The following is a 12,585-nucleotide window of genomic DNA, read 5'->3' as shown; positions in this document are numbered from 1 at the left end:
GCTATTTTTGGGGCCGTTTTTGGGGCCATTTTTGGGGTCATTTGGGGACGTTATTTGGAACATTTTTGGGGCCATTTGGGGCCATTTTTGGGGCCATTTGGGGCCATTTTTGGGGTCATTTGGGGACATTTTTGGGGCCATTTTTGGGGCCATTTGGGGCCCTTTTTGGGGCCGTTTTTGGGCCCATTTGGGGCAGTTTTTGGGGCCGTTTTTGGGGTTCCCTTACCGGCCCCCCCGGGGCTGGGCTCTCGTCGCTGCTTCTGCGCCCGGAGCCGCCAACGCCTGCGGGGACGGGGGGGACACGGGGATGGAGACCCCAAAGGGACCCCAAAACCGCCCAAATCCACCCCAAAATCCACACCAGGGACCCCAAAAACCCCCAAAACCACCCCAAAATCCACCCAGGGACCCCAAAACCCCCAAAACCACCCCAAAATCCACCCAGGGACCCCAAAACCGCCCAAAACCACCCCAAAATCCACACCAGGGACCCCAAAACCCCCAAAACCACCCCAAAATCCACCCAGGAACCCCAAAACCACCCCAAAATCCACACCAGGGACCCCAAAAACCCCCAAAACCACCCCAAAATCCACACCAGGGACTCCAAAACCCCCAAAACCACCCCAAAATCCCCCAAATATCGCCCCAAATTCCCCAAAATCCCCCAAATATCGCCCCAAATCCCCCCAAAATCCCCCAAATCTCCCCAAATCTCGCCCCAAATCCCCCCAAATTCCCCAAAATCTCCCCAAATTCCCCAAAATTCCCCCAAATTCCCCAAAATCCCCCAAATCCCCCCCAAATATCTCCCCAAATTCCCCAAATATCCCCCCAAAATCGCCCCAAATCGCCCCAAATCCCCCCAAACCCCCTGAAATCCCCAAATCCCCCACAAATATCACCCCAAATCCCCCCCAATTCCCCAAATTCCCCAAATATCCCCCCAAATCCCCCTAAACCCCCTGAAATCCCCAAATCCCCCCCAAAAATTGCCCCGAATTTCCCAAATCCCCCTCAAAACCCCCCAAATCCCCCCAAATTCCCCCAAAATCCCCCAAATCCCCCTAAACCCCCTGAAATCCCCAAATATTGCCCCAAATATCGCCCCAAATCCCCCCCAAATCCCCCCAAATCGCCCCAAAATCCCCAAATTCCCCCAAATTCCCCCAATTCCCCTCACCTGAGGCAGAGCAGGGCCCCCCCCAGCAGCGCCAGCACCAGGAGCCCCCCCAGGGCAGCGGCCCCGGCCACGACCCCCCCGGGACCCCCCCGGGGCCCCTCTGCGGGAACAGAGCCGGAAATGGGGGAAAACTGGGGGGTTTTGGGCAAATTGGGGAAATGGGGGGAAATTGGGGGTTTTGGGCAAATTGGGGAAATGGGGGGAAATTGGGGGGTTTTGGGCAAATTGGGGAAATGGGGGAAATTGGGGGAATTGGGGAAATGGGGGGAATTGGGGGGAATTGGGGGATTGGGGGAAATTGGGGGGATTGGGGGAAATTGGAGATTTTGGGGAAATTGGGGGAAATTGGGGAAAATGGGAAATTGGGGGAAATTGGGGGAAATTGGGGATTTTGGGGGGAAATTGGGGGGAATTTGGGGAAATTGGGGGAAATTTGGGGAAATTGGGGGAAATTGGGGGATATTGGGGGAAATTGGGGATTTTGGGGGGAAATTGGGGGGAATTTGGGGAAATTGGGGGAAATTTGGGGAAATTTGGGGAAATTGGGGGAAATTGGGGAAAATTGGGGAAAATTGGGGAAAATTGGGGGAAATTGGGGGAAATTGGGGATTTTGGGGGGAAATTGGGGGGAATTTGGGGAAATTGGGGAAATTGGGGGAATTGGGGGAAATGGGGGGAAATTGGGGATTTTGGGGGGAAATTGGGGGGAATTGGGGGGAATTGGGGATTTTGGGCAAATTGGGGGATATTGGGGGAAATTGGGGAAATTGGGGGAATTGGGGGGAAATTGGGGGAAATTGGGGGAAATTGGGGGAAATTGGGGGAATTGGGGGAAATTGGGCAAATTGGGGAAAATTGGGGGAAATTGGGGAAATTGGGGGAAATTGGGATAGTTTTGGGGTATTTTAGGGCAGTTTTTGGGGTATTTTAGGGCAGTTTTTGGGGTATTTTAGGGTAGTTTTTGGGGTGGTTTTAGGGCAGATTTTGGGGTACTTTTGGGCAGGTTTTGGGGTGGTTTTAGGGCAGTTTTTGGGGTATTTCAGGGTTTTTTTTGGGGTGGTTTAAGGGCAGTTTTTGGGGTGGTTTTAGGGCAGTTTTTGGGGTATTTTAGGGCAGTTTTTGGGGCGGTTTCAGGGCAGTTTTTGGGGTATTTTAGGGCAGATTTTGGGGCAGTTCTAGGGCAGTTTTTGGGCGGTTTTAGGGCAGTTTTTGGGGCAGTTTCAGGGCAGTTTTTGGGGTATTTTTGGGCAGGTTTTGGGGCAGTTTTAGGGCAGTTTTTGGGGTATTTTAGGGCAGGTTTTGGGGCAGTTTCAGGGCAGTTTTTGGGGCAGTTTCAGGGCAGTTTTTGGGGTACTTTAGGGCAGTTTTTGGGGCGGTTTTACGGCAGTTTTTGGGCGGTTTTAGGGCAGTTTTTGGGGCAGTTTCAGGGCAGTTTTTGGGGCAGTTTTAGGGCAGGTTTTGGGGCAGTTTCAGGGCAGTTTTTGGGGTATTTTTGGGCAGGTTTTGGGGCAGTTTTAGGGCAGTTTTTGGGGTATTTTAGGGCAGGTTTTGGGGCAGTTTCAGGGCAGTTTTTGGGGCAGTTTCAGGGCAGTTTTTGGGGCAGTTTTAGGTCAGATTTTGGGTCATTTTCAGGGTGTTTCGGGTCTCTCCTCACCGCTCCCCGAGGCGCTGACCGTGGTCTCGGGCCCGAACTCGCCGTAGCCGCCCTCGGAGCGGGCCCTGACCCGGACCCCGTAGAGGCCCCCCCGGCGCAGCCCCCCCAGCTCCGCCCGCGGCCGCGGCACCGTCAGGAACTGGGGGGGCCCCTCCCCGCCCCCCAGCTGCGGCGGGGACACGGCGGTGTGAAAAACCCCGAAATAAACCCCAAAAAACACCCCAAAATACCCCAAAATAAACCCCCAAAAACATCAAAAATAAACCCCGAAATAAACGCCCAAAAACCACCCCAAAATACCCCAAAATAAACTCCAAAAACCACCCCAAAACACCCAAAAATACCCCAAAATAAACCCCCCAAACACCCCAAAACACCCAAAAATACCCCAAAAAAACCCCCCAGCTGCAGGGGGGGACACAGCGGTGTGAAAAACCCCAAAATAGCCCCAAATAAAGCCCCAAAACACCCCAAAATAAACCCCCAAAACCACCCCAAAATATCCCGAAATAAACCCCCAAAACCACCCCAAAATAAACCCCCCAAACCACCCCAAAATACCCCAAAATAAACCCCCCAAACCACCCCAAAATACCCCAAAATAAACCCCCCAAACCACCCCAAAATACCCCAAAATAAACTCCAAAAACCACCCCAAAATAAACCCCAAAACCACCCCAAAATACCCCAAAATAAACCCCCCAAACCACCCCAAAACACCCAAAAATAAACCCCCCAAACCACCCCAAAATACCCCAAAATAAACCCCCAAACCACCCCAAAATAAACCCCCAAAACCACCCCAAAATACCCCAAAAAAACCCCCCAGCTGCAGGGGGACACAGCGGTGTGAAAAACCCCGAAATAGCCCCAAATAAAGCCCCAGAATCCCCCAAAATACCCCAAAATAAACACCCAAAACCACCCCAAAATATCCCAAAATAAACCCCCCAAAACACCCCAAAATCCCCCCGAAATCCCCCCAAACCTCCCCAAAATGCCCCCAAATCCCCCTGAAATCCCCCCAAACCTCCCCCAGACCCCCCAAAATGCCCCCAAATCCCCCCAGACCCCCCAATATTCCCCCAATTACCCCCAGACCCCCCAAAATCCCCCCAAATCCCCATGAAATCCCCCCAAACTTCCCCCAGACCCCCCAATATCCCCCCCAGACCCCCCAATATCCCCCCCAATCCCCCCCAGACCCCCCAAAATTCCCCCCAAATTTCCCCCAAACCTCCCCCAGACCCCCCAATATCCCCCCAGACCCCCCTAAAATCCCCACAATTCCCCCCAAAGCCCCCAATTACCCCCAAAATCCCCCTGAAATCCCCCCAGACCCCCCAAAATGCCCCCAAATCCCCCCAGACCCCCCAATATCCCCCCAATTTCCCCTACACCCCCCAAAATCCCCCCAAAACCCCCCTAAAATGCCCCTGAAATCCACCCAAACCTCCCCCAGACCCCCCCAAAATCCCCCCAATATCCCCCAGACCCCCCAAAATGCCCCTGAAATCCCCCCAATATCCCCCCAGACCCCCCAAAATGCCCCAAAATCCCCCCAGACCCCCCAGTATCCCCCCAATTACCCCCAGACCCCCCAAAATCCCCCCAAATCCCCATGAAATCCCCCCAAACCTCCCCCGGACCCCCCAAATCCCCCCCAGACCCCCCCAAAATCCCCCCAAAACCCCCCCAAAATTCCCCAAAATGCCCCCAAATCCCCCTGAAATCCCCCCAAACCTCCCCCAGACCACCCAATATCCCCCCAGACGCCCGAATTACCCCCAGACCCCCCAAAATGCCCCCAAAATCCCCCCAGACCCCCCAATATCCCCCCAATGCCCCCAAAATCCCCCTAAATCCCCCTGAAATCCCCCCAAACCTCCCCCAGACCCCCCAATATCCCCCCAATCCCCCCAAATCCCCCTGAAATCCCCCCAAACCTCCCCCAAACCCCCCAAAATCCCCCAAAAATCCCCCCAAACCTCCCCCAGACCCCCCAAAATCCCCCCCAAATCCCCCAAGACCCTCCTAAAATTCCCCCAAAATCCCCCTAAAATCCCCCCCAATATCCCCCCAATTCCCCCAGACCCCCCAAAATGCCCCCAAATCCCCCAATATCCCCCCAATTTCCCCCCCAATCCCCCCAAAATTCCCCCCAAATTTCCCCCAAACCTCCCCCAGACCCCCCAATATCCCCCCAGACCCCCCAAAATCCCCCAATATCCCCCCCAATTTCCCCCAAAACCCCCCAATTACCCCCCAAACCCCCCCAAACCCCCCCAAAATCCCCCCGCGCCCCCCGCCCACCTTCTCGTAGACTTTGACCTCCCAGTCCAGCACGGGGGGCCCGGGGGGGCCCGGGGGGGGGCTGGGCCAGGCCAGGGTGACCCCCCCGGGCCCCGCCCCCACCCGCACCACGTCCGACACGGGGGGGGGCACTGCGGGAGAAACCAATGGGGGCGATTTGGGGGGGATTGGGGATTTTGGGGGGTTTTGGGGTGGTTTGGGGGATTTTGGGGGATCCCGTAGGGGGGGGGTTTGGGGTGGTTTTGGTTTTTTTGGGGTGGTTTGGGTTTGTTTTGGGGTGGTTTTGGTTATTTTGGGGTCGTTTGGGTTTGTTCTGGGGGGAACCTGGGGGAATTTTGGGGTTTTTTGGGTGATTTTGGGAGGGGTTTGGGGGTGATTTTGGGGATCCCAGGGGGAGGGGGGGCGTTTGGGGTGGTTTTGGTTTTTTTGGGGTGGTTTCGGTTTTTTTGGCGTGGTTTGGTTATTTTGGGGTGGTTTCGGTTATTTTGGGGTGGTTTGGGTTTTTTGGGGTGGTTTCGGGTTTTTTTGGGATGGTTTTGGTTTTTCTGGGGTGGTTTTGGTTATTTTGGGGGTGGTTTCGGTTATTTTGGGGTGGTTTGGGTTTTTTTAGGGGGGAACCCAGGGGGATTTTGGGGTTTTTTGGGGGTTTTTTGGAGGGTTCTGGGGGTCCCGAGTGAGTTTTTGGAGTGGTCCTGGTGGGTTTGGGGTGGGGTCTTTTGGGGTTGGTTTTTGGGGTATTTTGGAGGTGTTTTGGGGATGGTTTGGGGTGGTTTCGGGTGATTTTGGGGGTAGATTTTGGGTGTTTTTGTGGTATTTTTGGGGTGACTTCGGGCATTTCCGGCGGTGACCCCGGGTGGGTTTTGGGGGTGGTTTTTGGGTGTTTTTGTGGTGATTTTGGCTGTTTTTGGGGTCTCACCATCAGCCCCCGCAGTGACGTTGATCTCGGCCGCGGGGGCCTCGGGCGGCAGTGACCCCGGGGGGGTTTTGGGGTGGTTTTTGGGGTATTTTTGGGGTATTTTTGGGTGTTTTTGGCTGTTTTTCAGTGTCTCACCATCAGCCCCCGCTGTCACGTTGATCTCGGCCGCGGGCGCCTCGGGCGGCGGTGACCCCGGGGGGGTTTTGGGCTGTTTTAGGGGGGTTTTGGGGCGGTTTTTGGGGTATTTTTGGGTGTTTTTGTGGTGTTTTTGGGGTATTTTTGGGGTATTTTTGGGTGTTTTTGGCTGTTTTTCAGTGCCTCACCATCAGCCCCCGCAGTGACGTTGATCTCGGCCGCGGGGGCCTCGGGTGGCGGTGACCCCGGGGGGGTTTTGGGCTGTTTTAGGGGGGTTTTGGGGCGGTTTTTGGGGTATTTTTGGGTGTTTTTGTGGTGTTTTTGGGGTATTTTTGGGGTATTTTTGGGTGTTTTTGGCTGTTTTTCAGTCTCTCACCATCAGCCCCCGCAGTGACGTTGATCTCGGCCGCGGGCGCCTCGGGCGGCGGTGACCCCGGCGCGCTGACGCCGCTGCGCGCGCTGACCCGGAAGCTGTAGGTGACCCTGGGCCGCAGCCCGGCCACGCTGACCCCGGGCATGCGCAGCCCCTGCGGGCCGGGGGGGGGGCGCCCAGGCCAGGGCCCCGCAGGGCCCGCAGGGGGGCGGGGCGGCGGCGGGGGGCGGGGCCCCGCGGGAGGGGGCGGGGCACGCCCGGCAGCCCACGTGGTAGCGCAGGTCCGGACGCTCCGCCCCCGCGCGGGGGGGGCTCCAGGACAGGCGCACGCTGGAGCCGTTCACGAGCGCCAGGAGCGCGCGCGGCGCCGAGGGCGGGGCTGCCGGAGGGGGGCGGGGTCAGAGGGGGCGGGGTCAGGGACCCCCAAATCCCCCAAATCCCAACCGAGTGAGGGACACACACAGAAACCCCAAAATCCCCCATTGGGACCCCAAAATCCCCCATTGGGACCCCGAAACACACCCTGGGACCCCCAAAATCCCCCCTTGGGACCCCAAAATCCCCCATTGGGACCCTAAAATCCCCCCTTGGGACCCCCAAAACACACCCAGGAACCCCAAAATCCCCCATTGGGACCCCCAAAACACACCCTGGGACCCCCAAAATCCCCCATTGGGACCCCCGAAACACACCCAGGAACCCCAAAATCCCCCATTGGGACCCCAAAATCCCCCATTGGGACCCCAAAATCCCAACCGAGTGAGAGACACACACAGGGACCCCAAAACCTCCCATTGGGACCCCCAAACACACCCAGGAACCCCAAAATCCCACCCAGAAAGCCCAAAATCCCCCATTGGGACCCCAAAATCCCCCCCAGGAACCCCCAAAACACACCCTGGGACGCCCAAAATCCCACCCAGAAACCCCAAAATCCCCCATTGGGACACTCAAAGCACACCCAGGAACCCCCAAACCCCCCATTGGGACCCCAAAATCCCAACCGAGTGAGAGACACACCCAGAAACCCCAAAATCCCCCATTGGGACCCCCAAAACCCACCCAGGACCCCCCAAATCCCGCCTGGGACGCCCAAAACACCCCGAATTCCCCCCAAACACCCCGAATTCCCCCCAAACACCCCAAATTCCCCCAAATTCCCCCAAAATGCCCCAAACCCGAGTACCGGAGCAGGGGTCCGCGGCTCCCTCGCCCGGGGCCCGGTAAAATCCCGGCCGGCAGCGGCACCCGGGGGCTCCGGGGGCGGGGGCTTCGCTCTGGGCGGGGCAGGGCCGGCACCGCCCCGCCCCCGGCTCCGCCTTGAACGTCTGGGGGGGACACGCTGGGGGGGGGGGGGACACACAGAGGGGGGGTCAGCCAGAGACCCCCCAAATAACGCACATCAAAACAGCTGAAAACGCCCCAAAAACAGCGAAAAACGCCCTAAAATACTGCCTGAAACACCCCAGGATACCCCAAACACCCCAAACACCTGAAAACGCCCCAAAAACAGCAAAAAACGCCCTAAAATACTGCCTGAAACACCCCAGAATACCCCAAACACCCCAAAACACACCAAAACACCTGAAAAAGCCCCAAAACCAGCAAAAAACGCCCGAAAATACTGCCTGAAACACCCCAGAATACCCCAAACACCCCAAAACACCTGAAAAAGCCCCAAAACAGCGAAAAACGCCCTAAAATACCCCTCAAAACACCCCAGGAATCTCCCACAGACCCCAAAACACACCAAAACACCCCAAAACACAGCAAAAACTCCAAAAATCGCCCTAAAATACCCTCCAAAACACCTCAGAATACCCCAAACACCCCAAAACACCCCAAAACACACCAAAAACTCCCCCAAAACCATCAAAAAACTCCCTAAAATACCGCCCAAAACACCCCAGAATACCCCAAACACCCCAAACACCCCAAAACACCCCAAAACACACCAAAACCTCCCCCAAAACACCAAAAACCACCCTAAAATACCGGCCAAAACACCCCAGAATACCCCAAAAATCCCCCACAGGCCCCCAAACACCAAAAAACACACAAAAACACCATAAAATACCCTAAAACAACCCAATAAAACACCCCAAAACACCCCCAAAACGCACCAAAAACAGCAAAAAACGCCCTCACACACCATGAAACACCCCAAAACACCCCAGAAATCCTCCTCAGACCCCCAAAACAAACCAAAAACCCCCCAGACACACCCAAAACTACCTAAAACACCCTAAAAACACCCCGAAACACCCAAATCACCCCAAAACACCCCAAAACACCACTAAACACCCCGAAACCATCCTAACACACACCAGAACGCATCAAAAAGCACAACAAAGCACCCTGAAACACCCTAAATCACATCAGGGGACCCTAAATCACCCCAAACATTTCGAAACACCCTAAAAAAACCCGAAAACACACACAAAACACCCTAAAACAACCCAAAACCGGCTCAAATCACCCCAAAATCAGCTCAAATCGCCCCAAACTCACGCCGGCACCCCGTCCCTTCGCTTGGCTCCATCCCGGCCCCACAGATGCAGCCCAGGGCAGGGGGCTCGGCCCAGAGCCTGTCCTACACCCCATAAATCACCCAAAATCCCCGTAAATCGCCCCAAAATCCCTGTAAATCACCCAAATTCCCCATAAATCACCCAAAAATCCCCGTAAATCACCCCAAAATCCCTGTAAATCACCCAAAATCAGCTCAAATCACCCCAAACTCACGCCGGCACCCCAGGGCGGGCGGCTCGGCCCAGCGCCCGTCCCACAGCCCATAAATCACCCAAAATCCCCTTAAATCACCCAAAATCCCAATAAATCACCCCAAACTCACGCCGACACCCTGTCCCCTCGCTCGGCTCCATCCCGGCCCCACAGACGCAGCCCAGGGCAGGGGGCTCGGCCCAGTGCCCATCCCACACCCCATAAATCACCCCAAAATCCCCGTAAATCACCCAAAATCCCCATAAATCACCCAAATTCCCCTTAAATCACCCAAAATCCCCGTAAATCACCCCAAAATCCTCATAAAACACCCAAATTCCCCATAAATCACCCCAAATCCCCATAAATCACCCCAAAATCCCTGTAAATCACCCAAAATCAGCTAAAATCACCCCAAACTCACGCCGGCACCCCGTCCCTTCACTCGGCTCCATCCCAGCCCCACACACACATCCCAGGGCAGGGGGCTCGGCCCAGCGCCCGTCCTACACCCTATAACACCCCATAAATCACCCAAAATCCCAATAAATCACCCCAAACTCACGCCGACACCCTGTCCCCTCGCTCGGCTCCATCCCGGCCCCACAGACACATCCCAGGGCGGGCGGCTCGGCCCAGCGCCCATCCCACAGCCCATAAAACACCCAAAATCCCCATAAATCACCCCAAAATCCTCATAAAACACCCAAATTCCCCATAAATCACCCCAAATCCCCATAAATCACCCCAAAACCAGCCCAAATCACCTCAAATTCCCCATAAATCATCCTAAATTCCCCATAAATCACCCAAATTCCCCATAAATCACCCAAAATCCCCGTAATTCACCCCAAACTCACGCCGGCACCCCGTCCCTTCACTGGGCTCCATCCCAGCCCCGCACACACATCCCAGGGCAGGCGGCTCAGCCCAGCGCCCGTCCCACACCCTATAACACCCCATAAATCACCCCAAAATCCCCGTAAATCACCCCAAACTCACGCCGGCACCCCGTCCCTTCACTCGGCTCCATCCCGGCCCCACAGACGCATCCCAGGGCAGGGGGCTCAGCCCAGCGCCCATCCTACACCCCATAAAACACCCAAAACCAGCTCAAATCACCCCAAACTCACGCCGGCACCCCATCCCTTCACTGGGCTCCATCCCAGCCCCGCACACACATCCCAGGGCAGGGGGCTCGGCCCAGCGCCCGTCCTCCCGGCAGTACATCAGCGGCATCCCCTTTGTGGCAATCCCACACCCCAAATTCCCCATAAAACACCCAAAATCCCCGTAAATCACCCCAAACTCACGCCGGCACCCCGTCCCCTCGCTCGGCTCCATCCCAGCCCCGCACACGCATCCCAGGGCAGGGGGCTCGGCCCAGCGCCCGTCCTCCCGGCAGTACATCAGCGGCGAGCCCTGCGCGGCGGGCACGGCGCCCGGCACGCACTGCCCGGCCACGGGCGCCACCAGCTCGGCGGGCACGGTGGCGGGGAAGCGGGCGAGGCGCGCGGTGGCCGCGGGGCAGCGGCGGAAGAAGAGGCGCACGGAGAGCAGCGCCATGCAGGCGCCCAGGTCCTGGAAGGCCAGGTAGAAGCCGGCGCGGCTCAGCGGGCCCAGCCGCAGCACCTTGCGGTTGACGCGGCCCCGGGGCCCGCCCGGCCGCGCCAGGTGCTCGGCGGCCACCGTGTCCACCTTGACGTAGGGGTTCTCCATCCACGGAGGGGACGTGGCCGTGGCCGTGTCGGCGTCGGACTCGTGGTAGAACACCGAGAACGTTTCCTTGCAGGTGCGGGGCGCGGCGGGGACGGGGCTGCGGCGGCGGCGGCGGCGGCGGGCGGGGCCCGGGGCGTGGAACGGGTGGAGGTCGAGGGGTTCGGGGTCCTTTCCGTGGAGATCGCGGGGTTCGGGGTCGTTTCCGTGCAGATCGAGGGGTTCGGGGTCGTTTGGGTGGAGATCCAGGGGTTTTGGGTTGTTTCCATGGAGATCGAGGGGTTCGGGGTCATTTCCATGGAGATCGAGGGGTTCGGGGTCATTTCCGTGGAGATCAAGGGGTTCGGGGTCCTTTCCCCAGAGATCGAGGGGTTTGGGGTGGTTGTCATGGAAATCAATGGATTTTGGGTCATTTCCATGCAGATCCAGGTGTTTGGGGTCGTTTCCATGGCGATCCAGGTGTTCGGGGTCGTTGTCCCGCGTCCCCCTTGCTCTGTCCCTGTCACTGTCCGGTATCCCCCGTGTCCCCCTGGGTCTGTCCCGTGTCCCCGATGTCCCCAATGTCCCCCCGGCCAGGCTGTCCCTGTCCCTGTCCCTGTCCCTGTCCCGGTCCCTGTCCCTGTCCCTGTCCCTGTCCGGTATCCCCCGTGTCCCCCTGGCTCTGTCCCTGTCCCCCGGGCCGGCCCCGAGGCTGTCGCTGTCCCTGTCCCTGTCCCTGTCAGTGTCCCGTGTCCCCCTGGCTCTGTCCCTGTCCCCCGGGCTGGCCCCGAGGCTGTCGCAGGCCATCACGGTGAACCGGATCTCGGCCATCACGGTGGTGGCGGCGCCGCGGGGCACCCAGCGCGACCGGAGCCAGCTGTTCTGGGCGGGGCTCCAGCTGTTCTGGGCGGGGCTCCAGCTGTTCTGGGCGGGGCTCCAGCCGTTCTGGGCGGGGCTCCGGCCGTTCTGGGCGGGGCTCCGGCCCCGCGGAGGGGCGTGGTCCCGCTCGGCCCCGCCCCCGCCCCGCCCCGAGCACACCTCGAAGGTGCGAACGGCCCCGCCCAGCTCCGCGTCCAGCGCGCTCAGCTCCTCCCACTGCGGGCACGGACGGACGGACGGACACCGGCGGGACACCGAGACACCGGGGGGACACCGGGGGGACAGGGACGGACAGGGGGACAGGGGGGACAGGGGGACAGGGGGGACAGAGGGACAGAGGGACAGAGGGTGAGCGGGGCTGGCGACCTCTGGTCCACCCCTCCGTGTCCCCAGGTGTGTCCCAGGTGTGTCCCAGGTGTGTCCCCAGGTGTCCCCAATGTCCCCAGGTGTGTCCCAGGTGTGTCCCAGGTGTGTCCCCAATGTCCCAGGTGTGTCCCCAGGTGTGTCCCAGGTGTCCCCAGGTGTCACCTGTCCCTCCCCAGGTGTGTCCCCAATGTCCCCAATGCCCCAGGTGTGTCCCCAGGTGTCACCTGTCCCTCCCCAGGTGGATGCACCGTCCAGCGCAGGTCGCTCGTCTCCAGCCTCGTGTCCAGCAGCGTCTCTGGGGGGGCGGGGGGGTCAGACCGGGGCCCAAAATATCCAAAACCCCAAAT

The 12,585-nt window shown here is 58.4% G+C and overlaps 1 protein-coding gene across 1 annotated transcript in view; it reads right to left on the bottom strand.

The window, feature by feature from the left end:
- Positions 1–12,585, bottom strand: part of EPHB4 (EPH receptor B4) — a gene marked incomplete at its 5' end in the record, with an annotated part of 22,585 nt that extends 10,000 nt beyond the window's left edge. Inside the window, 10 exons of the mRNA XM_071420332.1 lie at positions 227–282; positions 1,184–1,283; positions 2,838–3,003; positions 5,151–5,281; positions 6,067–6,370; positions 6,718–6,953; positions 7,761–7,916; positions 8,887–8,890; positions 10,421–12,088; positions 12,463–12,585. Of these exons, the coding sequence (XP_071276433.1) occupies positions 227–282; positions 1,184–1,283; positions 2,838–3,003; positions 5,151–5,281; positions 6,067–6,370; positions 6,718–6,953; positions 7,761–7,916; positions 8,887–8,890; positions 10,421–12,088; positions 12,463–12,585 (2,944 nt within the window). The remainder of the gene's footprint in view (positions 1–226; positions 283–1,183; positions 1,284–2,837; positions 3,004–5,150; positions 5,282–6,066; positions 6,371–6,717; positions 6,954–7,760; positions 7,917–8,886; positions 8,891–10,420; positions 12,089–12,462) is intronic.

This window comes from Agelaius tricolor, unplaced genomic scaffold (genome assembly GCF_023055355.1).
Source record: "Agelaius tricolor isolate 1412-34295 unplaced genomic scaffold, bAgeTri1.0.p SCAF_135, whole genome shotgun sequence".
NCBI classification, from domain to species: Eukaryota; Metazoa; Chordata; class Aves; order Passeriformes; family Icteridae; genus Agelaius; species Agelaius tricolor.
The sequence above is the reverse complement of the archived record's forward strand: the minus strand, read 5'-3'. Positions and strand labels throughout refer to the sequence as shown.